Source organism: Cinclus cinclus, chromosome 3, assembly GCF_963662255.1.
Source record: "Cinclus cinclus chromosome 3, bCinCin1.1, whole genome shotgun sequence".
Taxonomy (NCBI): Eukaryota; Metazoa; Chordata; class Aves; order Passeriformes; family Cinclidae; genus Cinclus; species Cinclus cinclus.
This window is the reverse complement of record NC_085048.1, coordinates 97,153,883-97,181,620: the sequence shown is the minus strand read 5'-3', so window position 1 is coordinate 97,181,620 and position 27,738 is coordinate 97,153,883. Positions and strand designations below refer to the sequence as shown.

At 40.9% G+C, this 27,738-nt stretch overlaps 1 protein-coding gene across 1 annotated transcript in view; it reads right to left on the bottom strand.

The window, feature by feature from the left end:
* The window catches only part of ALK (ALK receptor tyrosine kinase), a 306,940-nt gene that overhangs the window by 42,110 nt on the left and 237,092 nt on the right, over window positions 1-27,738 (bottom strand). Inside the window, exons 7-11 of the mRNA XM_062490501.1 lie at window positions 27,475-27,606; window positions 26,439-26,539; window positions 16,286-16,455; window positions 2,812-2,906; window positions 1,258-1,401 (exon numbers count right to left, since the gene is read on the bottom strand). Of these exons, the coding sequence (XP_062346485.1) occupies window positions 1,258-1,401; window positions 2,812-2,906; window positions 16,286-16,455; window positions 26,439-26,539; window positions 27,475-27,606 (642 nt within the window). The remainder of the gene's footprint in view (window positions 1-1,257; window positions 1,402-2,811; window positions 2,907-16,285; window positions 16,456-26,438; window positions 26,540-27,474; window positions 27,607-27,738) is intronic.

Below are 27,738 nucleotides of genomic sequence, written 5' to 3'. Positions count from 1 at the left end.
AAGAGAGGCTGGCAAGGAGGAGGGAAGGAAGCTGATTCAACTGGAAATGCATCTTTAAGGCCCAAAACAGATATTGTGAATATGTGGGAAAGCCTGGGGAGGAGAGGAGAGGAGAGGAGAGGAGAGGAGAGGAGAGGAGAGGAGAGGAGAGGAGAGGAGAGGAGAGGAGAGGAGAGGAGAGGAGAGGAGAGGAGAGGAGAGGAGAGGAGAGGAGAGGAGAGGAGAGGAGAGGAGAGGAGAGGAGAGGAGAGGAGAGGAGAGGAGAGGAGAGGAGAGGAGAGGAGAGGAGAGGAGAGGAGAGGAGAGGAGAGGAGAGGAGAGGAGAGGAGAGGAGAGGAGAGGAGAGGAGGGGAGGGGAGGGGAGGGGAGAGGAGGGGAGGGGAGGGGAGGGGAGGGGAGAGGAGGGGAGAGGAGGGGAGGGGAGGGGAGGGGAGGGGAGGGGAGGGGAGGGGAGAGGAGGGGAGGGGAGGGGAGAGGAGAGGAGAGGAGGGGAGAGGAGAGGAGAGGAGAGGAGAGGAGAGGAGAGGAGAGGAGAGGAGAGGAGAGGAGAGGAGAGGAGAGGAGAGGAGAGGAGAGGAGAGGAGAGGAGAGGAGAGGAGAGGAGAGGAGAGGAGAGGAGAGGAGAGGAGAGGAGAGGAGAGGAGAGGAGAGGAGAGGAGAGGAGAGGAGGAAACATTTGGGAGACAGCAATGGAAAGTGAACTTTTGCATCTATTTGTCCCACACCATTACAGTTAGGCTGGAAAGACAAGCTGAAGGGCAGGGGAGAATGAAGTAACATCAACATACAAGACTGACATTTCTAACTAAGTCCAGTGTTGAACTGTTTCAAATGGACAATGAGTATTTATTGAAAAAGTGAGGATATGTTAGTTCAAACCACGTCTGTATTAAATAGAGTTGGGTGTTCAGTTTAAGAAATGGTAAACTCAGTCAATTTGGACATTTCACTTTGATTCCTGCCAGTTTTTAGATGACCATGACACCAAACACATCTTACAGTTTAAACCCATGTTTTACTTCAAGTGGCCCCTTCTGGTTCTTTCACCAGCTTTCAGTCTGTTTAAATTAAATCCAAGTTACAGTTAGCAGTTACAGGTAATTTCTTTCTAGAGCATATTTTATTTTATTTTTAAGGGACTTGGAGAAAGCTCTAAACAAAGGCTTTGGGAGAAAAAATGCATTTAGCCACATTTGAATGAAATCTGTGCTAGTTAAAAATGTCTCCTATCTGATGGCGCTTTGACTCGACAGTTACCTGCTGGATCAGAAGAGGGAGCACTGATGAGCTGGAGATTTCCCAGGAGCTTTTGTTCCCATCCAAACTTCTTCTGGCCACCTCTAATGGTGAGCAAATTGCTTGAGTCTGGAGGGGTACCTCGAGGTGTCTTCTCTCCACTGACTAAAAAACAAGAAATCACTGATTGGTTTATGGCTGAGTGGGACTGATGCAAAACTGAAATCCAAACTGAAATCCAATCCAAAACTGTAATCCAAAACTGAAGCTAAAATAAGGGCTGCAGACTTCCGTGCTGAGAATAAGAGCTTTCAGTCACAGGATATAACATTATTAAAATAAATGGGTAGATTTACTTTCCACTGTTGTTACAGAACTGAGATAAAAGGAAAAAAAACAGGAATCGGTGGTGGGCAAAACATTAAGTCAATGAAGACACAAAGCAGAAATACAGAATACAATCTCTGTTATAATTAATTTTTTTTAGCCAGTAAAAATATGAGGAATTTTCTTTAGTTCTATCCTAATTTTAAGATCTCTCTGAATACTGGAACTTGAGGTATGTTGTACTTATGCACAGAAACCAAAAGGTATTACTGCATAAATGGAGAGACTCATGCCCCAGGCAACACAAATTAACATAACACAAAGCAGATGAAACATTCTGACTGCAGAAGTGGTTTAGAGGTTTTCAGTCTGAATAGGGCTACAGAGGTCACAACTTCAAGCATTGGAGAAGAAAGGACACACTCAAGTTCTGTTGCTCAGCCCAAGGCAGAAGTTTAATTTGTTCAGAGCAGCAATTCTCCAGCCTTCATGTAAGTTGTTGGTATGAGGTCTGTACAGAGTGACAGATCGTTGAATACATTTACAAATTAAGCAATTCACTATGCATGAGATTATGAAAGATGAATCAGACACAAAGGTTTAATAAAAGTCTACATGTGGCATCAAAGGTATGGACTGGGCATAATCTAGAGGCCAGTCAGCCACAAAGCCAGGATCAGAATCCAAATTTTTCCCCAGAGCAGTAGAGTGCGAAAATTCTAGTTTCTGATCCAGACTTAAATGCATGGATCCAGACTTAAATGCATGTCAGTCTAAATAAAATAACCTTGTTCTAATTTAACTGGAGTACTGTGCCCAATGTTATTGCAAAGTTAGTGTCAATCACAGGATGCCTGTCTTTTCCCAGCCAGTGTCCAACTGTCATTCATTTTGATCACTGTCACACAGCAAACCAGGTCATGTGGAAATCTATAATCACAGACTGGCTTCTGCATCAGCCTGGCTGGATAGGTCATGGTTTTGCCTCAGCTGGAAGCTGATGTCCCACACCCTCTGTCTCACTACCCACTTATGCCAAACTGGGAACCCCCCTCCCTGCTCAGCTCCACCAGTAAGGGGTGCACCTGAACGGGGTCCTCTGCCTAAGCACAGTGATTTCTGACACAGACATTTACCTTTCAAGAGTCTTTTGAATATAATGGCACCCAGCCCATTCCCCCCAGTTTCCAAATTTCAATTACATGGGAAATAAAAGACAAGTCACTTGCAGATAAAAGGAAAACTTACTTGTTAAATAACAGTCCAGACTAAGGGAGACATTGTCAAAAGCAATAATGGCATCAGAGCCTTCTTCCCATGAAGCAGTGATCTGAAACCAAAACCTGCACAGTTTGGAAAAAATGGGATTAAATTCCACTAAAGAAGATGACATTCAAAGCTATTCACAATTAAAGCAGTTTTTGAACTGGTTTTATTAAATTTTTGGTGGAGAAAACTTTTCACATATAAAAATACTAAATTGATAGAGAAAATATCCTCATTTCTAACAAGGAAAGGTGATCTGAGGAGGGGAGCTATAATAATACAGGTAGAGATAATAAGAGAATACAGCCCCTCTTCCCTCCAGACAAACATCTTGAAGGAAGCAGAAGTGTGTGTATGCATGTTGTCAAAAAAAAAAAGGTTCCCTGGATTCTGGCACAAATATAAAACCAACCAACCAAACAGACCTCTAAGTGGTTTTATTCTCACAAGTGATTTACAAAAAGTGTTAAGAAAAATAAGTAGGCAAGGCTCCTGAAGTAATTTGGAGTTCCTAAAAGGAAGTGGCAATCAAAGGCTGAAACCATTTTAGAAAGTATTTCGTGCTGATGTGCTCTGTAGGAAGCAAAGGATATCTAACAGCCCTGGCAGTCACAAAAGAGAGGAACTGATACTGGGTAGTCCACAGGAAGAGCAGAACTCATCATCTTCTTAAAGAAGGAGAGGAGGTTTGCCTTAAACTGCTTCCTGATTTAAGGAAAGATGGCTTTTGCCAGGAAGTTATGACACTCTTCTATTTCCAAAAGAAAGATCACTGTAAATTCACCCTTAGTGATATCACACATCAGCAGGAAGAGCAAAAATTACCCATAACCAAATACTTCAAATCTGACAGTATATTGTCCATGCATTAATTTTGTGTACTCATGGATTTAGTTTTTCTCTTAGCTTAGCAAATTCATGTTCTCTCAATGCATATCTGCCACATAAAATCATAATACTCTGCTTAGGAAAGAGAACAATTTCTGAAAGCAGCCAACCATAGCCCAGCAGTCAGATACAATGCTCAGAGGTTGCATCAGGACTATAAAAACATGAAACGATCACATGATGTAGAACAAGCTGCAAGTGAGTACAAAATATTATTTGAACCTAATTCTCTGTTGTATCTTGATGTTTTACACCAGCAGAAGTTAAACCATTTGTGGGTCTCTTTAATGCAGATCTATTGCTGGTGCTTTCTGCTCTATCTTTTAGAGATAAATGTTCAGTCATAATGTGAATTCTTGCAGGTGTTTCAGTTTAGACAAGAAAATTATGACAGAACAAGGCATTTTAGAGGAGCAGCCATATTTATATAAATGCCTTTAGAAGTCCTGTCTCTTCCTTGCAGCAAGGATCTAAACACCAGCAGATTTTTTTTCTTCTCACAGATTCTAGTCCTTTCTGCATGGCACTGGGTTTAAAATATTTTCTTTTAGTTTTGCTTATGTTACTAGCATCCTTACATTAATCTTGGTGATTCCTACTTTTTAAAAAATAATACCTCTCCTATACCAGCAAGCCAACCTCAAAACCAAAATTCCAATGAAGTTGCCCTGGTCGTGTGCATATTTACTGTGAGGCAGCATATTCCCGTGTTTTGAATGTGGATTTTGACTGAGCCTCCTGACTCTCCTGTCAGCAAACGTAACCAACTTCCACATTGATCTCAAACAAAGGGCAGCTTTCCAGAGGCAACAGTGAGGTTTGGCAAAAGCTAAAACAGACCCCAGGGATATTTGTGACTTTGAGAATATGTTGATTGGAGTCTCATCATCTTCTGCAACTGGTGCTCTTGCTAAACTGCAGCTGTGGACAGTCAGAAAAGCTGATACAACCAAGGCAAAAACTCAAACCAGAAAAAACTCCTGTCAGCCTCCAAAAGGTGTGAAGGGTTTGGAACAGACCACAGTCCATTCACAACAGAAAATATTTATATAGTTACTATGCTCATCCTTCATTTCTGGGAAACAATAGCAATGATGTTCCAACACTGAAATTTCTCACTCCTTGGAGATACACATTGCACATATGGAGAGACTTCTCTAAAACTGACTTTTTATGTTCTAAAGACATGAACAACTGCCATGAAAGATCAGGTGACTGACAGGAATAATAGTGGATATGGAGAAGGAAGAGTATCCCTACCATCAAAGGAAACTCCAAATTGCAAGTCAATTTTCCCTGTTAAATGATTCATCTTTATCAGCTCAAAAGGTGGCAGCTCCATCCATAGAAGTCTGAGTATCACAAAAGCATATTTTTAGCCTTCCCAAATCCATAAAAAGTGCAACTGCAGTCTGATGCTGCCAGCAGTCTTACAGTTCTTAATTGGGATACCTGAAACCCCTTGTGGGTATGTCTAGGAAGAGAACAGCAGGAAACATAAAATCCTTGGATATTAAATTGGCTTCTGACTGAATTGACTGCCCTCCCCCTGCCTCCCTCCCTCATTTGCTCTACAGCTGACATCCCACAACACTTCAAATGAAATTACAAGCTCTAGCATAAACATAAGCTGTTCAGTTTGAGACATGCTATACAAGAGTTAAACAAAAGCTGTTGGACAGGCACAGTGGGCTCTGATCTACTTTTTCCTCCAAGTCACAGTGCCAGCAGCAGAGATGATTGAAGTGTGTGTATGAAACAGGTCCTAAAGCATAACAGGTCACATTCTGGTGCATTATAGAGAATCAGCACCTACCTCAGGCTGCAAAATATAGCCTGTAGCTCAGCAGAAATTTCTCCTTCCCTGTTGTGTGCTGCTGAAATGCCCAGGAAAAGGTAGGGTGGAACCTGGTTCAGCTGCACATCTTTCAGATAGCTCTGTGTGAAAATCAGTGCCCTGCACACAGTGACCATTGGTGCTGCACTGAAGGGACCAAGAGTGGTGCATTTGAGTCTCAGCCTATTTCCTCAGGGTGCACACTAAATGCCACTTGGAAGCAAGAACGCTTTGATGTAAGGTGTTAAACTGAGGCTGCAAAATTAATTACAAAGGCAAATAAGCAATTCCTCTCCGTCAGCTTTTCCCTCCAGTACTGCAGATTTTAGCTCGGGGAGCACAAGAAACTTCTGTAAAGACTACGATGCACCTTCATTCTGCCTCTGGGCAATGAAGCAGTTCTAAAAATATCTTCAGGCAATTTCCTTGGCAGAATCTAAGGTTCATGTCCCAAAGTGTTATGCTTTGATGCACTTTTCATGTTGTGCCTCTTCAGTCAATAAGGGGCTGTTCTTATGAGAATTATCAAATATTCAGCTCCTAAGACCTTGAAGGCATGATACAAACCAGGATTTCTGTTGTTGAAGGGAATGCCATGTAACATGCCATACCAGAATACAGTAGGTTGCTTTTTACTTTTATTTACAGTTCATTCAAGTTAAGAGACAGCCTTGCTGATTTCACCTGCAGGAACACTGGGACCAGAACTCTTGGGAATTTTCCACAAGTTCACCAGGGATGAAAAAAAAGGCAGAAATGCCTCCAAAATACAAAAAAAAATCTGTGAATACTAAACACTATTAGGACCACCAGTGCTGCTTTGGTTGCCTATTAATCTTATTTTTTGCTAACTCGAAAGCTGTTTCAGTACGAACCTTCTCTTGAGACCAGCATTTTTGCAACAAATAGTTCATCATTTTATCTTCCCTAGTTTAATGTCACTATTAATTTAGAAATACGAAGTCTTTCAAATTCCAGTGAAACAAGATCATCAGTTAACCAACATTTCAATCATTAGCTTTGGTGGCTTTAGCTTAATGGACTAATTAAGGGGAATTTAATCAAAACTCAAGATGGAAATGTCACACATCAGTGAGATGGAGAAAACCCCACAGACAAGCTCATTCCCTTGCTCAGCCTCTTTTTCTTTCCCCTTTCCATTTGATCTCTGAAATAAATGAAATAATTTCCTCTGACTTTGGTGGGAGCTGATACTGAAGCAGCAGCAGCAGCAGCACGTGTTACTGCAGTGACTCAAAACAAGGCTGGAGGTGACAATGTCTCACTGGTGTTGGTGTACACATTAAAGAGTGATAATGCTCAGTGCACATCCAGTATCTCCACTGGCCTCAGCACAGCACATATACTGGTCCACAGCCATGCACAGACACCCACTGCAAACACAGATGCTGCAGTGAATGGCCAGGAAAGAATATTCTTGAAGGCAATTATACAGGAGCAGCCAAATTACTGCTGGCAAGTTTGTCACGACTTTGTTGCTTAATAAATCCCAGCAACTTCTTCACAAGGAAGCCAGATTGTCATCAGATAAATCTGTATTTGTTAGCTAGATTTCTTCATAGGAATGAAAGTATGCAACGATGAAACACTTTATTGACATGGATATTATAAAAATTATGACTTGAGGACTGGTGGAAATTACTTCTTAACTGTCTCCTTTTGCCCTACTCAACCTGGAGCACAGCTGGAAAGAAGATTCCTTAGATGTATGACAACTGGGAAGTACAAGTTATACCCTGAAGAGCTGACTGCTAGCTGAGCTGTGAAAGCAAACACATAAAGGCCTTTTTAAAATAAATTCTCTTTGAGGTAAATAGGAAATGCTGCACCAGGGGGACACCCTCCCCCCCTTGTTTCAATCTACTCTCTGGGGAACATCAGTTTCTCTGTTTGAAGGATAAAAATTTTACATAAATTCAAAAACCACTCACGGGTGACCACTGCTCAAATATTTCAGTCACAGATAAGAAATGGCACAAAATGAGCTTCTTTTGGTTTGTCTGTTTGGCAGCATCTGTGAAATATCAATCCAGATGAACAGTTCTTTGAAAGCGCATTTTAACTCAGTTAAATCTGATCAAAACAGGACAACATCAAAGCTGTAACCTTTCCCATTCCTCAGGTTTTTGCAATTTTGGGTTTTATTTTAGTGTGGTCAGTATTTGAGCTTCATCACAACACTGTAGGTTTTCTGTTCAGTTTGTTATTTTTGATTACTTATTTTTTTTTCTTGATTCTAATGGAAGACTGGTTCTTCCCAAAATATTTGAGACTTAGTAGAGAGGGAAATGCAGAACTAAAAGTGTGAAGATATATTTATAGCTATGTTGGTATAGCCTCCATAAGGACAAACTCTTTTGCTTGCATCATCTATCCCTATTTCGTTGCACAGAAATACTAGGTTTTGCATGTATCTTCTTCTGATGAACAGGAAATAAAAAACCCATTCTCATTGCATTGAAGACCTCTGCAAGCTGATTTTGTGCAAATTCTGCAGCTCCCTCCCTTCAGTAACTACTCTGAATTTCACCTAAATATCGTTCCCTGGCTCATACAGACAGTTCAGGTTTTCATTATCCAGACTCAGGCAGCTGTCTTCATGCCATTATTTTAGAAACTTCATAATAATTATTTTTTTTTCTTTTTATCATAAAAGACAGGGATTATTAACCAAGATTGAACGTTAATCTCCTCTGCACTCAATCCCCCATGCAGTGACACGAACACAGTGTGTCTGTACGTACAGATCTCATTTCATAACTGGTAATGTTTTGCCTCTGATGAAAGTGATTCCTCTCTCTACCTAGCTAAAATAATTACAGCTGAACCTGCTTGAGACTGAGGTATTCACAGAATGGAGAAATTTCAGGTCACTAACCCTTATTACATTCAGGTTCCCATTATCTTCTCTGTTACAAATGATGCATTGTTAGCTCACTTCACAAAGGAATACTTAGTATTTGGGATAAAAGACACATTTAGATGAAATAAAATTATTTGTGGAAATATAAGCATGTTAACAAAACTCAGTTCCAGTGGCAGAATTGCAATGCAGGAAGTTACTTAATAGCTAGTAATAAAGATTGAGATTCAAAAGTGTTATTAAAGACAACCATGCATGTACAAAATCTGTCACAGGTACTCTGCATACACTGTCACCATAGCTAGTAATAAAGATTGAGATTCAAAAGTGTTATTAAAGACAACCATGCATGTACAAAATCTGTCACAGGTACTCTGCATACACTGTCACCAAAACCTCCTTTTCAGATGCACAGAACAACATTTTCTGAATAACTCTTTCAAAAGGACAGTTGCAGATAGACATAATTAATGCTAGAGAGCAGAAGAGCAGTGATCTGGTTGTTAAGGTCTCACTGCTTTTAATAAAGTAATGTGTGGCCATCCCAGGGCAACACAGCCTAGGCTTGTTGAGTGGATGTAAGACAGACTGAAGAGATCTGGGTGCAGATGTGACCAGTTAACATATACATGGTAATGTGTAGGCAGACATATGAGTAGCTTGTATGGAGGATCCCTGTTTCTTCTTTGAGAATGGGGAAAAAATTAGGAATAACATGAGATAAACAGGCACCTGGGTCAAAAATATTGCCAAGAACCTTCCTTTTCCTTTACTTTCTAAATGGGTAACCTGACACTTAGAAACTTTATATATATAAATTCTGAAAGGAATGAGAGGGAAAGACAGAGCAATGCAAGAAAAAATATTGGACAAAAAGAATGCTTAGCCACAGCTGGTGGAGGTACAGGTGTATGAGATGAGACAATTCCTTCTTACTGCTGCAACGAGTAAGAGGGTCCCCAGGTGCTGTGGCTTCCATTGAGACCAGAGCCACTGAAGGAGCCAGACAGAACAGACAATCTCACTCCCATGGACTGAAAGGGAATCCCATATGGATATGGAAACCAAAACCTAATGTAGCAGTTTTGGTTTGCTAATTTGAGTTTCCCAGCCAATGCACCAATTATGTAGTGGGTTTAGTGCTGGCCAGACACCAGTGCACCCACTAGAAATTATTTACTAATTTCCTGCTGTGAGATATGGATTAGGAGGAAGAGGGCAAAACAGGCTCAAAACTTTAAAGGGTATAAAGAAAAACTTTATCAACAAAATTAAAAGAAAAATAAGAAAATCAGAATAAACCTTCAGAACACTTCTCCCTACATACTCTCTTTTCCTTCCCCCTGACAACATAAAGAGACAAAACCTGGAACTTTTGGTCAGTTTACCACCTCTAAAATAAGCTAGTCTACTTCAGGAGAGAAGTCCCTCTTACCATGTCATGGAGACTTCTTTACAAGAAACAGTTCTCTCATGGCTTTTAAATTCCATGAATAGCAGCCACCTGGAAATCTGTAATTGTGAAGTCCCTCCCATCTTTTGCATCCTTCCCACAGCTGTATTTATGGACCATGTCAACTTAATGGGGTACTATTTTAAGGATGAGCTGTTCCAGCACAAAAAACTAATGTTCTTTTCATTCATTTCTGGGAACAGAGGTTTTCTTATTTTATTCCTGGGGCAAAGTTTCTCATCTCCCTCTGTTCAAATTTCTCATTGGATCATAGCAACATTTACTTGCTTCAATACTGGTGCCTTGGCTTACAGTTGGCTTAGAATGCTACATCCTCCCAATGCATTTTCATTGAGTTCCAGGGAAAAAAACAAAGTCTTAAGTATCCAGTATATCTTCACCATAGCTTCACAAAAAAGAATTTCGGCCTAAGACTAAGGCATCTCCTCAATCCCGTCCCATCTAGAATTTGATTCCTTCTTCAATGACCTTAAGAGTCCCATGTTGTTGTCTCTACATGTCCTTACCCTTTCTTTTTTTCTGATTTGGGAGATGCTTGGTGATCATAGGTTTGCTTGTTCTCAAGCTCTACCAATTGAAACAATTTTTATAGAGTTTACAGTGTTGGAAAGTTGATCTCATCCAGGCTCTGAATCAGAGGAATTGCTTGCCGTGCCTCTTGATGCTCCTCACGGGGTATCTGCTGATACCGTGTGAGCCGTGCAGGCTGCAAACTCTATTCAGAGCTTTTCTTCATGTGGAGTGCCAAAAACAAGAAAAGCTGCTGCTGCTGTTTTTGTCCTTCTGTCTGCAGCATGGCTGCTAAAAGTGGCCAAAAAAAGAAGTTAATTAAGAGCCATGCCAAGGCAGCCATGGCTACGCGGTGCTGTCTCCGGCCGTGCCAATTTTTGGCTGCGCAGTCTTGGCCACGTGGCTGCTCCTGGTCCGAGATGGTGGCAGTCACTCCCGGCTCTGGTCCTTGCTGCATGGTTGCTCCTGGTGCTGATATGGCCTCCAGCCAACATGGCTTGGTGGTGCTGCCGCTGGAAAAAGGGGACTGGCGGGCTCTGCTGGGAAAGGGAGCCTGGCCATGCTGGGAAGGAGGCCCAGCCGCCCTGCTGGGGCGGAGCTCGGTGGGCTCCCAGGGAAGGGCTCAGTCCCCCCCTAAAGGGGCCTGGCCACCCCACCAAGACGGGAGACCTGGCGGTTTCCTGGGCAGGGGCCAGCGTTGCAACAGAGCCCCGGCCCAGCCCTCAGTTGCCTGTTCAAGGCCAGAACCCAAGAGAATTTTCCTGGGATTTGTTGGTCTTTAAATGTGCTTTTCCACAGAGGTGTAACCAGATCTTTTGAGTGATCCAACCAGGTTTCAATCTTCCAAACTAGGCAGCTGATTGCTTCTGCCTGGTCCCCACAGTTCCGCAGGTAGCGGACTCCCTCCCCAACCAAAAACCGAACCAAAAACCAAACCTACAGTAAACCATGACACCTAATGAGAGCCAGTGTAGCCTGTAAAAACCCAGCAAGTCAGCAAAACTGGAATAGGTAATGAAGCCAGTTAAAACAAAATAGAAAGTGCAGTTATTGGGAGGTGAATTCTGACTTGTTGCAACAGAATATCACCCTCTGAGGTAACTGCTGTCTGTAGGCCTTTCTGCTTTCTTCCTCAAGAAGCTCTCATCCTTACCCAGCCTTCTAGGTAAGTCACTTAACTGATCCCTTCCAACATAATAAAATTCTCAGTCTGTGTTCAGGAGAAGGTCATCAGCAAGAAAATAATTTTGAAGCTCTCTGAGCACTATGGGACCAAGAGAAAATTAGTTTTTCACTTTCTGAACATGCTTCCCTGCTCGAAGGACATGGCCTGGCCTTGCTATCAGTGACAAGGAAATGGTACTGCTATTCATGACTGAAAATTTAATTTCTAGGGACCTCAAGTCAACTCCTCTTATTCCTTCCTCCATCTGGCCACTACAAATAAAGACTGGCTAAAAATTTATATGTTGTAATGCAAAAAAATTGAACTTGAGAAGAAAGGAAACCAAATAAACCTTTCTAACCAGTAAACACCTGTAAATTCCTTTTATATTTCTGCACAGTCTTCTTCTGTCATAAGACTGCACTGAGGTGGGACAGGTTACTATTAATATTAGCCATTTTTACCACATTTCTGTTATAGAGGATACAGTGAAATATTTTGAAAGAAAAGGACAGGGTACGTAGAGAATATAGGCCTTAAAAATCCAGAGCTGGGCTGGGATGGCTCACATGAAATCTACTTCCAGGCAACTTCAATCAGATGGTATAGGGTCCCAGACAAGTTTTAGTCTACATGCTGCTCCACATGGCTGGCCTCAGCTTTAAGGGTGCAAAATTCAAGAGATTTAGAATTTGTTTCTTACAGCTTTAATTTTCCAGTCAGGCTTCAGCCTATTAGAGTTAATCCTTTTCCACCTCTCACACTGTGTAGCAAACAGTTGTTAAGTGTTGGTAATAATGAGCATCAGCCTACAGCAAGCTCCAGAGAATCACTTAGTTACACGTGATTGTATTTTATCTGTGTGCTGTACCTTGACCACACTGTTTAAATAACAGAATGTCTAATTATTAGCTACACAAATCACTCATCTTCAATTACATCAGACTTCTGTTTGCTCTTGCTGTCACATTCCAGCAACATTATCATTACTAAAATTTAAATTCACATGTACTAACTAAAAGCAAATATAAAAAAAAAGAAAAAATATGCCCAAACTGCCAACTACAACATAGTTTTCAAGACTGTTTCCTCCTTGCATTTCTGTGAAGTTAAAAAAGAACAATCCTTGACAGGCTGTCTTAGGTTGCAGTACAGGATGTGACCAAAAGTATGTATTCTATCACCATCTGTTAAACCAGGTGGGGCAGTCATCTTTATATATTCCACGACCCATCCTTCCTCCAGGAAGATATCTTCTGTTAATGGGCCATTGAGTCCCACTGCATGACTGATAAAATCCCATCATCCCATTGGGAGATGCTCCAGCCAGGGGGAGGAGCCAAGCATTTCCTACCTAGATAAAACCTGAGATTTGGAACACCAAAGCAGCCTTTTCCCACCGGATCTCCAAAGGAAAACCAGACCATTTCACATCATCACTGGACCTTTGGAGAAAAACTGCACCTTTCTACATGAGCCCTGCTCCAACAGAACCACATCTGTCACTCCAGGAGGACTGCAGCCACCATTTAATGGGACTGCTACTGACACCCTGACTGACTGACGGGGTGGCAAGTTGTATTCTGACTCTGGCAATGTTTTGGGTTTGCTCTTCGTAATAATGTATTTCTATTTTAATTTTCCTATAAAAGAACTGTTATTCTTATTTCCCAAATCTTTGCCTGAGAGCTCCTTAATTTCAAAATTATAATTTGGAGGGAGGGAGTTTACATTCTGCATTTCAAAGAGAGGCTCCTGTCTTTCTTAGCAAACACCTGTCTTTCAAACCAAGACACAGGCTTATCATTTTTCACTGGAAAACAAATAGCAATTTTCCATTAAGTAAAACAATCTTACAGTAAGGTGGTTCTCTACTCTCAATCCAACTTCTGTACTATTGCACTAATGTGCAAATTCCAGTAATTAACAATAACCATTTCTCTATCTTTCACTACTCTGTGCAGATTATTTGATATGTGGTTAATGCATCATTTAGAAAGGGGTAAGCAGGTCTACAGGGGATAACAAATCACAGCAAGGATTGTTCATTGATGTTGAGTATATCTCACTGGCAATTGAAAATGCAGCACCTCTGGATGTGCTGCCTTTTGCCGCTGGTAGGCAAAACCTGTTCATCCAATTTAAGGAGCTCTTTCCCACAGCTGGCTTCTCTAATTGTAGCTGCTTTGATTACATATCCTTGCCCAGGGCCTTGGCCCTTCCTCGCCCATGTACAAAGGATACTGAGCATTTGCAATTGGGTTACAACTCTGTTGATCAACACAACACATGAGCTCTCAGGACTGTTCTGCTGACATTTTCCAGAACAAAAGTGGTTAGATAACTTTGGGGAGATGTAAACTGCCAGAACTTCAGATTCTTTCAAGTCCATGCGGAAGAGGTAAGACCTCACACAGGGTGAAATTGCAACTGCTTGTGTCCAAGGTTGCCCAAGTTAACACAGAGCTAGAAATCTACCATCTCTCAGTCACAATTTAACTTGTCTTACTCCTCCCTCTTTTCTGTTATTGCCAATTCACCTGAAATGTTCTAGCTGTGATTTTCTGCCAAAGTATAATTTCTCCCAACAGCCTGAGGGATATCAAACATTTAAGAAATGTCTGTTTCTAAAGATAGAGCTGATCTAATTTCTTGGAAGTCTTCCTAATGATTCTTTGAAGTCCTGTAAGCCAAACATGGAAATTATGGCTAAGCAGCTTTTAAACAAGCATGCTTTTGAGCAGTTTTAGAGCACATTATCTTGTTATTAATAACACTTTCCATTCTGTTTCCCAGTCACAATGGAATGTGCTTTAATTTTGTGTGAAACTGGTATACTGGTGTGTTTTACTCAAGAGCTTTATTTCTGTGAGGTAATTTAAACTTTCAGTTCCTCCTGTAGGAATATCTGCAATATCATGGTTCTATCACAGACCCTCACAGCTTCTGACACAAGAACCAATTAGAAAAAGACATGGCAAGCTTTCAGCAGCACCGGCACTGTGTTCACATCAATTAACTACTTCTTACAGTTCAATAAAACTGTCATTTATCTCAGTTTATACACTGGAGTCTCACCAGTACCATTTTGGTGTATACTTCCATAGAATTCCTTCCTAATCTGTACAGGAGTCCAGATTTCCTAACAAACAGGTTTTGAGATGGTAAGAAAGATGCTTACAGTATTTCCAAGTCTCATGGGAGACTTTTTTCTTCCCAGGAAGGATTGGTTTCAATTAAATCAATCTTAGAAGAAAAAAATCATTAACATAGTGCAGTTTCTGGGAATAAATAACGACAAAAACTTTTCAAGAGATGCCAAAACTTCAAAGTTTTCCTTGCTTATGTCATAACCTCCAACAAACTCCCTTCCTTCGGGGAACCCATTTGTCTTTCTCTGTAAGCAAGGGGGAAGAAAACATGTCAGCACCTGATACATAATAGTCAGCACTGTGTTATCAGCTGAATCCATGATTTCTCATGAACCACTACTAACCCGACTCCTAAGATCAAAGTGTTCTCTGCCTGACTGTGCAACCAGAGAGAATTTAAAGGAAAGCAATAGTACAAGGGTACAGAATAATTCAGGTACAAAACATTCCCCTGGCAACATTAGGAAATAAATCACATAAATAATAATGGCAAAGTATACCATTCTTCAAAGGAAACACAGCTGAGGGGAATGAAGCAACCAGGTATTTTTACAAATAGTGCTTCACCAGTGACTGCACAATAAGCTTAATGCTGGCACTTTTAAAATCTTTGACGCACACATATTAATTATACATTCAGGACCAAAGCACTGGCAGTGTCCTTGTATTTGCAGCCTATGTGCATCCCCAAGTGCCAGGAAGATAAAAGACATATTCATATAATATTTGTTCAAAGTCCTTAGAAGGCAAACTACCCCTTAATGAAATCCATTATTTTTAGGTCACAGATTTCCAAAAAGACAAGGGACACCAGTGCTTGTGACACAGATAGCAGATGCATCTTGCAGCCTACAGCCAGGGCAGCAGGAGGTGAAGTATGTCTGTGCCTTCTCTAGAAACATCACACGTTAAAAGTAAACAATGAACAAGAGTATTCCTTTAAAGATAACTGGCAAGATACAGCTAAAAAACCACTCTAAGTATGCATATAATACCAGATAAACCTTCTATGCTTAAAGCCAGAATAGAGCCATGACTACCATATCTCTTTAGCAAGGTGAACTTCTGCTACAGCTAACACAAAGATGTTCAGATGGATCCTTGTCTGATTTTGCAGCAGGCTCTTTTCCCACCTCTTCATCCTCAGATCTAGACACATTGAACGCTAGGGGCTTTGATACCCAGAAAAAATCAGCTATGGAGTTCACCTCCAACTCCAGCAAACCATGAGAGAGCACCAAACATGCGACATAGAAAGGTAAGCAAAGAGAGTGGTTCTGAGTCAATGAAAAGGAGACACAGAAGTACCTTGCTGTAGACTATCCATGGAATCAGTTTTTGAACCAAAACTTTCACTTGAGAGTTGCAAAACTGTGCGCTTTTCCCAGAATACTCAAATTATTATCCTTGTCTGCTTCTAACAGAGGACAAAGCACTTCTACCCAAGGGAGAGGCTTCCAGGAGCAATGCTGGCCATTTTCATTGCCAGGTAGCTAGTGCTGACAGGATTGATCATCATGCAGGACAATGAGGAGAAGACTCATACCTGTCTAGTATCTCTGGGAGAGGTAAGATCATCCACTGCCATATTCCCAAACCTTCGCTGTTCTCTGAATGCCAGAACGTCCAGCTCTGCTCCTTTCCTGTCTTGTTCTCGACCAGCACCAGGGATACATTTCCCAGCAAGACACCATGGATGAGCCATGACATTCGTAGCTAGAAGAAATAGAACATATGAGATTAAACACCACAAACATTATCCAAAAGTTAACAAAGTTCTCAATTCTTCTTTCCTTGCTTTCCAATCACCAAAAAGTTGATTCTCCCATCCTCATACTCATGTCATCCCTTTAGGAAACTCCACAGATATGGAAGCTTGTAATATTTAGTATATGCTATTAAACATTGAAACTACCGTTTAAAAATTTTATTTGTAAAGTTGAGTCTAAACAGTCTGTTTTAGCTTTCACGTATGTGGCTAATTTGACAGGGATATGATTATGCCCCTATTTTGAGCAGTACAAAGACTACACCCCCCTAAGATGCCACCTAAGAGATTCAAGTTAATACTAACAACTTATTCAGTAATAAACTTTTATATTCCAGCAGCAGTAGCAGCAAAAAACACAGAGAGAAGACTGCAATAAACAGGCATCACTAGTAATCACATACTCATCCCCCAGATACTCTTTTCAAAAACCAGTTTTTACATCCCATCCAAGTTTCTATAGATTTTTCAGTTAAAGTTCAGTAATAATTTGGTGGGTTTTTATTAATTAAAATACTTCATGGAACCATTTTTAAAAAACATTTTTGTAATGATAATGTAATTGAATCATTTTATATGCATTTATCCCCGTATGTAAAATTATTTCATGCACTTTTCTCATTTTATGACTTTCTCTTTCTCATTGTATAAAGGAGAAACAATTCCTTCCACATCAGGCTAATTTCACAATCCATAGTATATGAACACAGTCTTCTTATTTTCTTGTGAAAAAGAAGAGGAACTAGCCCTTTGTTGATTAAGAACATAAGTAAAATACCTATATATATTATATTCAGGAGCTGGGTTTCATCTCAATAATCAGTAGATGTGAGAATGCTGAAGGAATGAGTTTGCTACAGCTACATTAACAATGGATGTTTTGGACACAAGAAAGTGTCCAGCACAGTATCTAGTATCCATATATTTTAAATAAAGACACTCTAGTTTTTAGCACTTCAAAGCCACCACCAAAGTCAGGAGGCTCGGAATTAAGTTTGTATTTTACAAAGGAACACCTGATAACATTAATTCCTTGCTTTGATAGCACAGAACATCCATATCAATTTCCTAGCATAAAACAAAACTGCTAAATTTTACTTGCTGTTCCTATGTCATGGTGTAGAGTTTGTTCTGGCAGCCAAATCAGATGTAGAGATCAAAATGACAGAAGTGTTGCTATTATTCCTAGTTTATGATCACAATTTTGGAGAGGGTGGAACAAAATTCTGGATATCCATTGTATTAATTATCAGTACTGAATTTCACTAAACATAATGGTTCATCTGCCTGTCTCCAAAGCTACAAAGAAAGAAGTGACTTTATGCTGCAAAACTGTGACAGAGACTGAATAATCCAGATAGGGCTCTTTTCTCTCTCCAGTTCAAAAATCACTGGACTCGCCTGGAATACATTGTACTGTGTGACCCAAGGACTGATGAATGTGCAAACAGATACGCCAGTCTGTGTCTGTGAAACCATTTTGTTGAATTATTTTGGCCGTACATTGAAAATTGATGTGTAAGATTTTAAGTGGTTCAGCACACAGGTGCCCACAGTGCTTCTGGGGACAAGCTGGTCAAGTCTGGACACTGGTCAAGTCTACCTTCCAGCTCATCTGGAAAGGATTCATGGAATCCCATGGCTATTTCCACAGTGTCACATAGTGGAAAACACAGCATCAAGTGTAAGCATTTTCACCTCCCAGATACCAGAGAGAAAAAGCAGAGTCAAACAGGATGGCCAGGAACTATTTCAGATTCACAACATGACGGCAGCCATGGAGGCAAGTGAGGAGGGCTGAGTTCATACCCAACAACCAGAACCAACACTTGTGAGAGAGGCTGTTGACAAATATTCATGGTATAGAAGGCTAATGCCATCAAACTTGGTGTCTGCATGGCTGCTCCTAACAGGTGACCGTCAAGATGAAAGAATTTGTTGGGTATTCTATATTTTCAAATGCCTACAAAGTGAGGTATTTTTTTTTAGTGTGACTTTAAAGTAAAAATTTATATCTTTCAGACCCAGTAAAGTAATCTCCCTTGAGAAAACTGATCAGGATTTAACTATTTGTTTTACTAAGTTTGGAATGCCAGTGGACATTTAAAAGCCTCCACCTACACCAGGGAAAGGTAACACCTCTTACTGAGAGTCCACTTTTAGGACCCAAGTGCCTACTCCCTGTGCAACATACTACGTGACATTTTTAGTACAGGTGAGTTGGCACAATTTCACTGTGCCATTTTGGTAGCTTAAAATTTGAGAGGTAAAGCTCCCACTAGGCAGAAGCTTTCAGGCCTCTGTCTCTTCTGGAGACATGCCAGAAGGTAAGAGGCAACATCTACGTGGTCAGAAGTGAGGGAAGAGCAAGCCTTTGATAGATGTTAACGTAACATTAGAGCAAAAGCTGAAGCAATTGATGAATTGGAATGAATGCCTTTGCACACATGTCAGCTGTTTGAAGGAAAGAAGTAGCTGGCAATAGATGTGGGAGATCAGCTCATTGGCAAAGTGCAATATGCAAACTCTAATGAACTGGCTCTGAGTGAATTGACTGGCACTGTGTCCAAATGGGCATTTTTGGCTGTGATTTCCATGGTTTTTAAGCTTCACAGCAGGGCAGTCCAGGTCTTTTCACACCTGCTGAAGTGAACCAGAGCAGATGATGAGCTGGATTCCATAGTAAAGACTTCTGAATGGGTCTGGCATTCATCCTGTAGAATACAGCATCAATGATGGCAGATGGCACTACATACACAGTGCACCCTGCAAGCAGAGCAGTGGCACATTTGGAAAAATCTAAATCTGGGCTGTTGGTGGAATACCCCAACATTATGCATCAAACATCTCCTTCTGTGTTAAACTAGCAGCAAAATATTCAGAAGCTAGAAACATCACTGAGAAATTAATTAAGCATATAAGGTAGGCAGTGGCTCAATGGCACCCTGCTTTCTGGCTTTAGAACCCACCAGAGCTGGTGATCAGCTGTTCATATGCAAACCCACTGACTCAGTAAATGAAATGGTCTCAACCAGTCTGGTGAAAATTAACAGGAGGGAGAGCCCATGGTAAATATACAGCATATTGAGGCAAAACTCAGGTCAGATGGCTACATGCACTACACTGCAAACACCATCTGGAAGTGTGAGTTCTGAGAATCCCCTTAGCCTCTGAGATGGTGGAAATTCTGAACTGACAAACAGGAGACTCAATTCATCCCAGAAAGAAAAATACTTAAAAAATAATCCTTATCAATATCAACAACGCTTGGCAGGTGAAGAAAAACAAGGAAGGTAGATTTTCCAGCACAAGCTGCATAATTTCATGACCACTTGAGAACTGAGACTTCCATTTTACTTCCTTATGCAAAAAAAGAGAAATAAAACACCAAGAACCTTCTGAGTGAAGTTCGAACTTGCTGACACCTGTGAATCTACTTTAATGGCTAGAAACATTCCTGCATAAACTATCTCCAAGATGCCTGACTGAGGACCAGTGACACACACTTGCAGTAGCATAAATACAACATTCTGTGGTGACACCCTGGAGATCTGCTGTTTCTTTTCCCCTGCTTTCTGCAAGGCAGCAATGCTTGACTATTAGCATCATGTTCCTACCTGGCAGGAATAGATACTTGGCCATCTTTAATGCAAGTGAAAAAAGAAACTGGAAAATAAAAACACACTTCAAACAGGGCTTGGAGTAGAGTATTTTTAAGAAGACAGAGAAGAGTTTACAGGCATTTTGCTCCCAAGGAACTGTTGTGGTTGGATCTCACTGGTGGCTTTCTGACCAGCAACACTTCAACTCTAGACCACAGGTTTTCATCTTGTGAGACAGCAGATTACTTACTTCTGATGCCCTCAAGACCTTGCTCCCTCCCTCCATGATTCTTGCTCAAAGGAATTGCTCAAAATTTGCCTGACAAGGAACAGTGGATTCTTGAAATGCAGACATTTATTCTCCTGAAAAACATTACTGTTTTCTTGGGTCTTCTTCACTGGAGGGGAAACAGTAGAAATTGTTTTCAGCTGTGAATGCACTGACCCAGTAAATGTAACTCAGGTATTAAAGAAGCTTGGAAAACATCTCATTGTTGAGAAGAAACCGAAGCTGCAAGATGGAATATGATTTGCACAGAATTAGGCAATAGCTGCAGACACCTTTTCCAAGTCTCAGTAAGCTTTGTACATGAATATGAGCTACCTTTGATATGTGAAGTTTATCATACTGATGATTTTTTTTCTTACTAGAAATGAGAAATGGTTGCACACAACAGTACAAGCAAACACATCTATTACTACTGTTCAGCAATTCAGACTTGGACTCATGAATAATAAAGAGGATCAAAAGGTCTTGTTCCTGGTTTTTGGCTAGATCTACAACAATGCATGATCAGACTCTCTTGCAGTCTGCAGACACTTCTGCTTCAGATGAGGACTCAGGTGTGCAAACAAAAACCTTTTGTAAATTATGGAATTATAATTAACTGATCTGATTATGTAGCTTTAAAATACCTAGGCAGGCAAGAGAAGCTAATGTTTTATATGAACAGATTCTGCCACTATTTATTCTCACATTATTTCTTACTTTATTTCAGAAAACAAAGAGAAAAATAAAAGCAACAACAACAAAAGAGAAAGCGTTCAGAATTTTGCTGTCAGAGTTCTGTGGAATGACCAGCATTCAAGAGATTTCAGATGCTATAGATCCTTTGATCCAATGACACAAAAGCCAGGTGAGAAAGGGAGCAAGAGAAGACAGATGACAGTGAATAAGCTGTACAGATTTTAAAACCAGTATTTTAAAATAAAGAAGTGTGCTAAGAATATTCTGCCAAATAAAGCTCATGAAAGGCTGAGCTAGAGGCATATCTATGTTGCATTTTTCATGCTCGTAAATTTTCAGTGTCAATGTTATTACCATGTACACTGCTAAGTTATTTAAAGCTCAAGGAGTAGAGAAGAAAAGGAGACACACTCTGCAGGTGTAAGCATGGGGCTCAGAATGCACTCAAGGAATGATTTATATTGTTGACTTAGATACCTTGAAAAAATGCTACACTTCTGCATAGAAAAGAGAACTGAATTAATAAACAGAGAGGATGAAAACATCTTTATATCTGTAAACCTGACTGAGAAGGCAAACTTCAACTATACTATTCTACATCTACATGTTATATTTATTTTCAAGAGAGTGTACACTTACATTCAAAAATAATTTATTTTTAAAGAAATCTGGCCCAGTTTAGTACTAACTTACATAACATAATGGTGGCTTTCAAGAACCAGCTAGTTGAAATGTCAAAATAGCATCAGAAAAATATTTTCATTATTTTAAACACAGACAAAAGCACAAAGCATGCTTACTGTCACAGGAATTTGTTTGTATTGTTTTCCAGCACAACTATACCCTTTAAATTTGACCCAGGTCCTACCAGGAAAATGAAATAATCTTTTTCCTAATCACAAAGCAGCCCCTCTTGCAGAGCTACCTTACTCTATGGAGGAGCATGCAATAACATTTAAGGCTAATTTCAAATTCACCCCCATGCAGGCAACAGCAGCTCTGCTGTTTCTCTCCTCCATGACAGCCCACACCAAAGCTGCATGCTCGGCTTTTATTTATCAGGCACGGCACTGAGATTCTGTCACGGATTCCCTTGAGCTGAGCAAAGCACAGCCTTTCTAAAAATCATTCTCCAGACGGCTCATGTTTCTGGAGTGACTTCCAAGCAGAAGGAGTAGTAACAACCCACGACAAAATGAAATATTGCAGGATAGATGCAAGACTACAGTCCAGGCAGGTATAACTGTACCAGCCTCTTGCATGTCTTTATGAGAGAAACCCACACACTTGGGGAAGAAACAAGCATGTTTCTTATGATCTAAAGGTACCACAACATCCTGGAAGCCCTGAGGATGCAGACATCAGGGAACACTTCTAAAAATGGAAGGAAAAGCAAATCAGCACATGTGACTGCACCTTAGAGCAATAATGCTGGAATAATGCTGGACTGAGGGAGATGAGATTACCTTGTTTCCTAGACATGGGGGGCCAGAACTGAATCTCCAGCTTCCACACAAAGGTGAGTAATCTCTGGGCACCTGCAGCTCTTTCTGTCAGCTCTCTGACTTCTTTGTGAAATACTGAGAAGTAGGTGGCCATGATAGTTTGGAAACTGTGCACACCTAGGGGCTATCAACTGTGGAAAGCAATTAGTTTTGCAATGGGTGGTATCTGAGATGACAGCATTTCCTTGGATTTAATTGCAATGTGATTTCCTAGATTCCCAAACACCAGTACATCTTATAATGACATGTATATGCATTTCTTCTTCAAAATGAGGAAATACTTATCCATCCCAAGTTCCCCTTTTCCCTGTCAACCTTGAACATGCCAGTTGATTCCCACTCAGAGGAGGGGAATCTCAGTGTGGCAGAAGGGGCAAATAATGCCCTGCTTTATTGCTTAAGCTCTAAAAACTCTGCCTTTAAATCAGGCCACTGTTTGGCTTAATTCTTTGCACTTCACGTGCATTCCTATGCTCAATTACACGTGCTTTGCTTCCACGGAACTTTTACATGTGGGTTAAAAGGTTTTCACTCTTGATTACTGTGACTGTTTGGTTCCAGAAGCATTTCCTGAGCTTTTTGTTGCATCTCCCCTCTCTGGCTACTTCAGGGCAATGGAGTACCACTTCACAGACTATGTGAATCACTTCCTGCATTCACTCAAGATTTAGTAGAAGTGCCTGCCACAGTTTCCCTCTTCCATACAGAGTAGGTTTTAAACACAGGCTTAAAGAGGTCAACAAGCAAAGGGCTCTACTGAAAGTGTAACATGAAAAAGATAGCAAAGGCTGTCTGGACTGCAAACAAGAGAGACTCTTTGAAGCCAGGATACTCCAGCCAAGATTTAATAAAACAACAAAAGGAAAGAGAAAAACTAACTGAACCAAGAATAAAGGTCAGCATCCCAAACTGACTGCTCTGACCTGCCAAAAGCACTGAAGAACAAAGAAAATGAAAATATAAGGCTCAAAACAAACAGGAGTGAAGTGCAATAAAAGCTATACACAAAGTGCAAGGCACATTAGGGCCAATCCCAAAAGTGTGGGAAAGTACAGGCTGTTTATTACAGTATCTCCTGTGTGCATTTTTATCCTTTTCCCATCTTCTGATGCATGCAGGGCAGTGCAGAGTTCCCTTCCTGAGTTAACAAGGAGCCTCCCACAGGGCATGGAAAGGGCAGGCAGCCCTGCATGCTCCTGGTGACTGAGCTCAGACTGCAGAGAACACAAAGACGGAGTGTCACACTAGTCCTGCACTCAGTGACAGTTCATCTGCCAAGCTCATCCATGCTGTGGTGTCTCCAAGTTCTAACACCAACACCACTGCATACAGCTGCCCAGAACCTCAGCAGGAATGTCTTTGGACCAGGATGGTCAGTCCCCTCCTTTTCCATTAGGCCACAGTGCAAGATAAAACAGCCAGGCTCATGGAGGAAAAACAAGCCTGAAGCATTAGAAACTCCTTGTGGTTGGCACCCACTGTGGACTATTTCCTTATCAGCTTTGAGTTCTGGTTTCATGGACATCCTGCCCAAACCCTAGTATGCTCCAGCCTGGTAAACAGCACTGCTGACAGGTAATGTGCCTCATGCTGAGACTGAAGTGATTAATTCCTGTGAACAGCTCAGGCTAAAAATCATGGTGTCAGCTTCTGCTGTGGTGGGTGTGATGGGTGTGATGGGTCGAACATCAGTGGATAAAAGAAATTTAGGGGATAAAAGGAAAAAATAATTTGGTTGAACAGCAGATGCCCCATAGCTTCCATGTAGCAGGGGAGAAGAGAGAGGAGTCAAAATGATCAAGCTGGGGATGTTTGCTGACCTCCTTGTTGCTCTCAGGAGAGTGAGCAGTTATCTAAAGGATCATGACAGCTGGATCAAATACAACAGGAAGGGCAGATTTATGGTTGGATCTGATGGTGGAAGAATAAATGGGTCCAATTCACACACACACTTGCTGAAATCCCTTTGTAGTGTGAATTTTGAGTATTTTCTGTGGGATTTTAGCTGTCAGAGAATCTGTCCCAGTTGTGACATGCCAGGTAAAGCTGTCAGCACTGACAGGTAAAAGAAAACTCGTGTTTTAGTGCTTGAACTTGAGCCAGTTCAATCAAGAAGTGGTTGAGGGTGAATAAATACTGGACAGCATTATAGTATTTTCATGACCCCTTTTCTGACTGTAGTTTCACTATTAGGAAGTTTGTTGGCACCTGTTGGAGGAATAAGTGTGTTAGGGAGGCATATCTCCTTTCTCCTCTTCTGTTGTGTTGAGAAGTGGAATTAAATTATTCTATTCACAGACAGATTGTTCCAGTAAAATAGAATTTGAAGCCACCAGGGACCCAGGGAGAAGAGAAGCTTTTACACTATATGAAAAGGCAAGAGACAAAACCCTTGCCAAAACTCCTTCACTCTTTATTACCGACAGCTGCAATGCTGGATGCGTCCGGATGCCTTTTAAGTGCCAAGGGGAGTGACGGAGGTGGGATGGCATGTGAGCAGATGAAATACATGGCAGCTTCTCCCCCGGTGGCAAGTTTAATTATTTGCAGTGTTGTATACACAAGAAAAAAATACACAGATATTGAGAAATCATTCACTGTGATTCCTGTGTCAGGTGGATTATGGAAAACACTCGCTCTTGCTGGTCCATGGCAGAACAAGGTCTTAAAATATTCAGAACCTGCATATGCCTTTGTCACAGATGGGAGGAAAAACAAGGTAGAATATATTTCAAAGACAGAGAACATGAATATCAAGAGAGCAAAACCAGAGGCGCTTTGCTGTATGAACTGAGATACCCAACAGAAGTGAAGCAAAACAAACTTTAAGGTAAAGAAACACCTTCTTCTGTGTAGTTTCATTCCAGAGAATTTTCTAACACATCCCTTCTTTTCCTTTCTGCATTTTAAGATCACTGGAACAGATTCTTTTGTCTGTTCAGTGCTCAACCAACAAACAGCTGCACTTTGTTAGTATCAGTTTTCCTAAATCCCTCTGCTCCAGGATACAGAAGCTTATGTGAGATTTCTGAATGACTGTGAGGATGTGAAATGCTTTAACTCACTAGCCATGGTTCAAAGTCATAAGTCAGAAATAAATCTTATCAGTGAATCTACAATCTGTGAAGCTACAGAATAAGAAAATGCAGACAGGTCTTCTTTCTGAAGGTGCACTTAAAGGGTTAAATACAACTGACTCAGAAATTAAACCATGAGCAAGGTTGTCTGGCAAACCTTGATGTACTTGCTTAAGCTGATGTCTTGTGACCGTTAATACATTTTCTGCTTGAATATGAACCTGGCTCCATTCTGGATGATTTTCTCTCTGTTGCTTCTCTGAGTGCTGCTAACTTCAGCACTGCTATGAATGAAGCTACACAAGGACTGGTAGGTTTGAAGTGCAGCAAGCATGAAGATCTGCCAGCCCTAATCCCAGCTGTGCTAGAGAAAGCATGTACTGCCTTTTCTGAATGGCTCAGGGGCAGTCCTGAAGCCTATTGTGCCTTGGATGTTGCAAATGTAATGCTTGCTCACACAGTAAGATTCTTCCTCACTGTGTTTATGTAACGCTGGCTGCTCCTTTCTTACAGCATACACATCTAATTATGAAGATTGTAGTACATCATGTAATGCAATGAGGACAGTATATGATAGGATTTTTCAATTTCAGTGGCATTCAAGCAGATATCCGTATCTTTCCCCTGCACAGTGGTCATAAATAAGTATATTTTATAGAAAATAAAATCAGAGATAGTGGTTGCCTTGCTACTGACCTAGTAGCTATATCTGAAAATGTGAGTCAAACACACAATAAAAGCTCTGTAAATTACACAAGAAAAGAAAACATTATGACTTGCCTCACAGGGGGAGTTCCTCAAAGGAGCTGGAAATGCCATGCTGGTCATGACAGTCTTTGCAACTGCTGGTGCCTTGCTGGTGTTAAGGAGGAGTGCACAACCTGGATGAAAGAGAAGGAAGAAGGTCAAACTGCAGCACTCACCTTTTGGTTTCAGGATTTGTGAAACCTGTCCCAAGCCTACGTTACCTGGCTCCTACCATGGCAGAATTCCAGGAAAAAGAAGGCTTTTTCCATTTCTTAGGGATGTAGCTTAGCTTACCTAACAAACATACTCATTAACCATACTTAAGGAGTCTGTCTACCTTCCCTCCAACTGCTACCTTGTGTTGCTTCATGACTTCAAATTCATCCTATTTGCAAGGCAAATAATAAAATGTATCTTTTATGAAAAAACAAATCAGAAGAAAAGAATTTCTCTTGACCAAAACCAAATAAAAATGCAGCTATAGCTCTTTGCTACTTGAATAATTTGCTGTAAACAAGAAGAACGAGGGCAGTATTGGGTTTTCTCTCAGCAGCTTAAGCCTTCAACTGTTCATAAGAGAAGGATTAGAAATGACTGGCATTTAGGTAGGAGAACCAAGTACATAGAAATTGTACATAAAAGTGCAACTCAAGGGATCATGAAGCAAAGAGAAGAAAAATTAGGATGTGAACAGGAGAGAAAGCAGAACTACAAAAAAATAGAGAAAATAAATAGGAAAATAAAAAAGAAAACCACAGATCAGTATGGTAGAGAGTCAGGCAGATGAACATTTGGTATGAAGGTTTTTAGATCTGTATGTGGTGTCAGTGGTGGAGACTGAGGAACCACTTTGTACCCTCAAGACAAAAAGGGAGAAGGACAGTCTTTTGCTCAAGGCACTCAGAGTGGAAAGATGGCATTTAAAGAGTAGAAAGTTGTGATTTGTTTCACTGGAGGCTGAATATGTGAGTACACAGGAAAAGTTACCTTGTGTTTCATTCCCTCTTCTCACCACATGTGTATCATTTTTGCTGTTTATGCTTTACACTTACTGTTTACTCTCACACACCTTCTATGGAAGGGAAACGGTTGTGTTCTGGCCTTCCAATCCGCCATGGAGAAGGATGGGACACAGAGGAGCCTGGCATCCAGCCACAATCTTCTTCTTCAAATGAACAGTAAAAGCCAGAGGGAAGCTTTCCTGCAAGAGGAAAAGACACACAGACAGAAGAAGCCAGGTGAGCTGAGGAGGCTGTTCCTGGGCTCACACAGGAGCTGCAGTGACTATTCCAACCCGGTTTGCCCAGGGTATATGGGCACTCCCAGCTCCTCA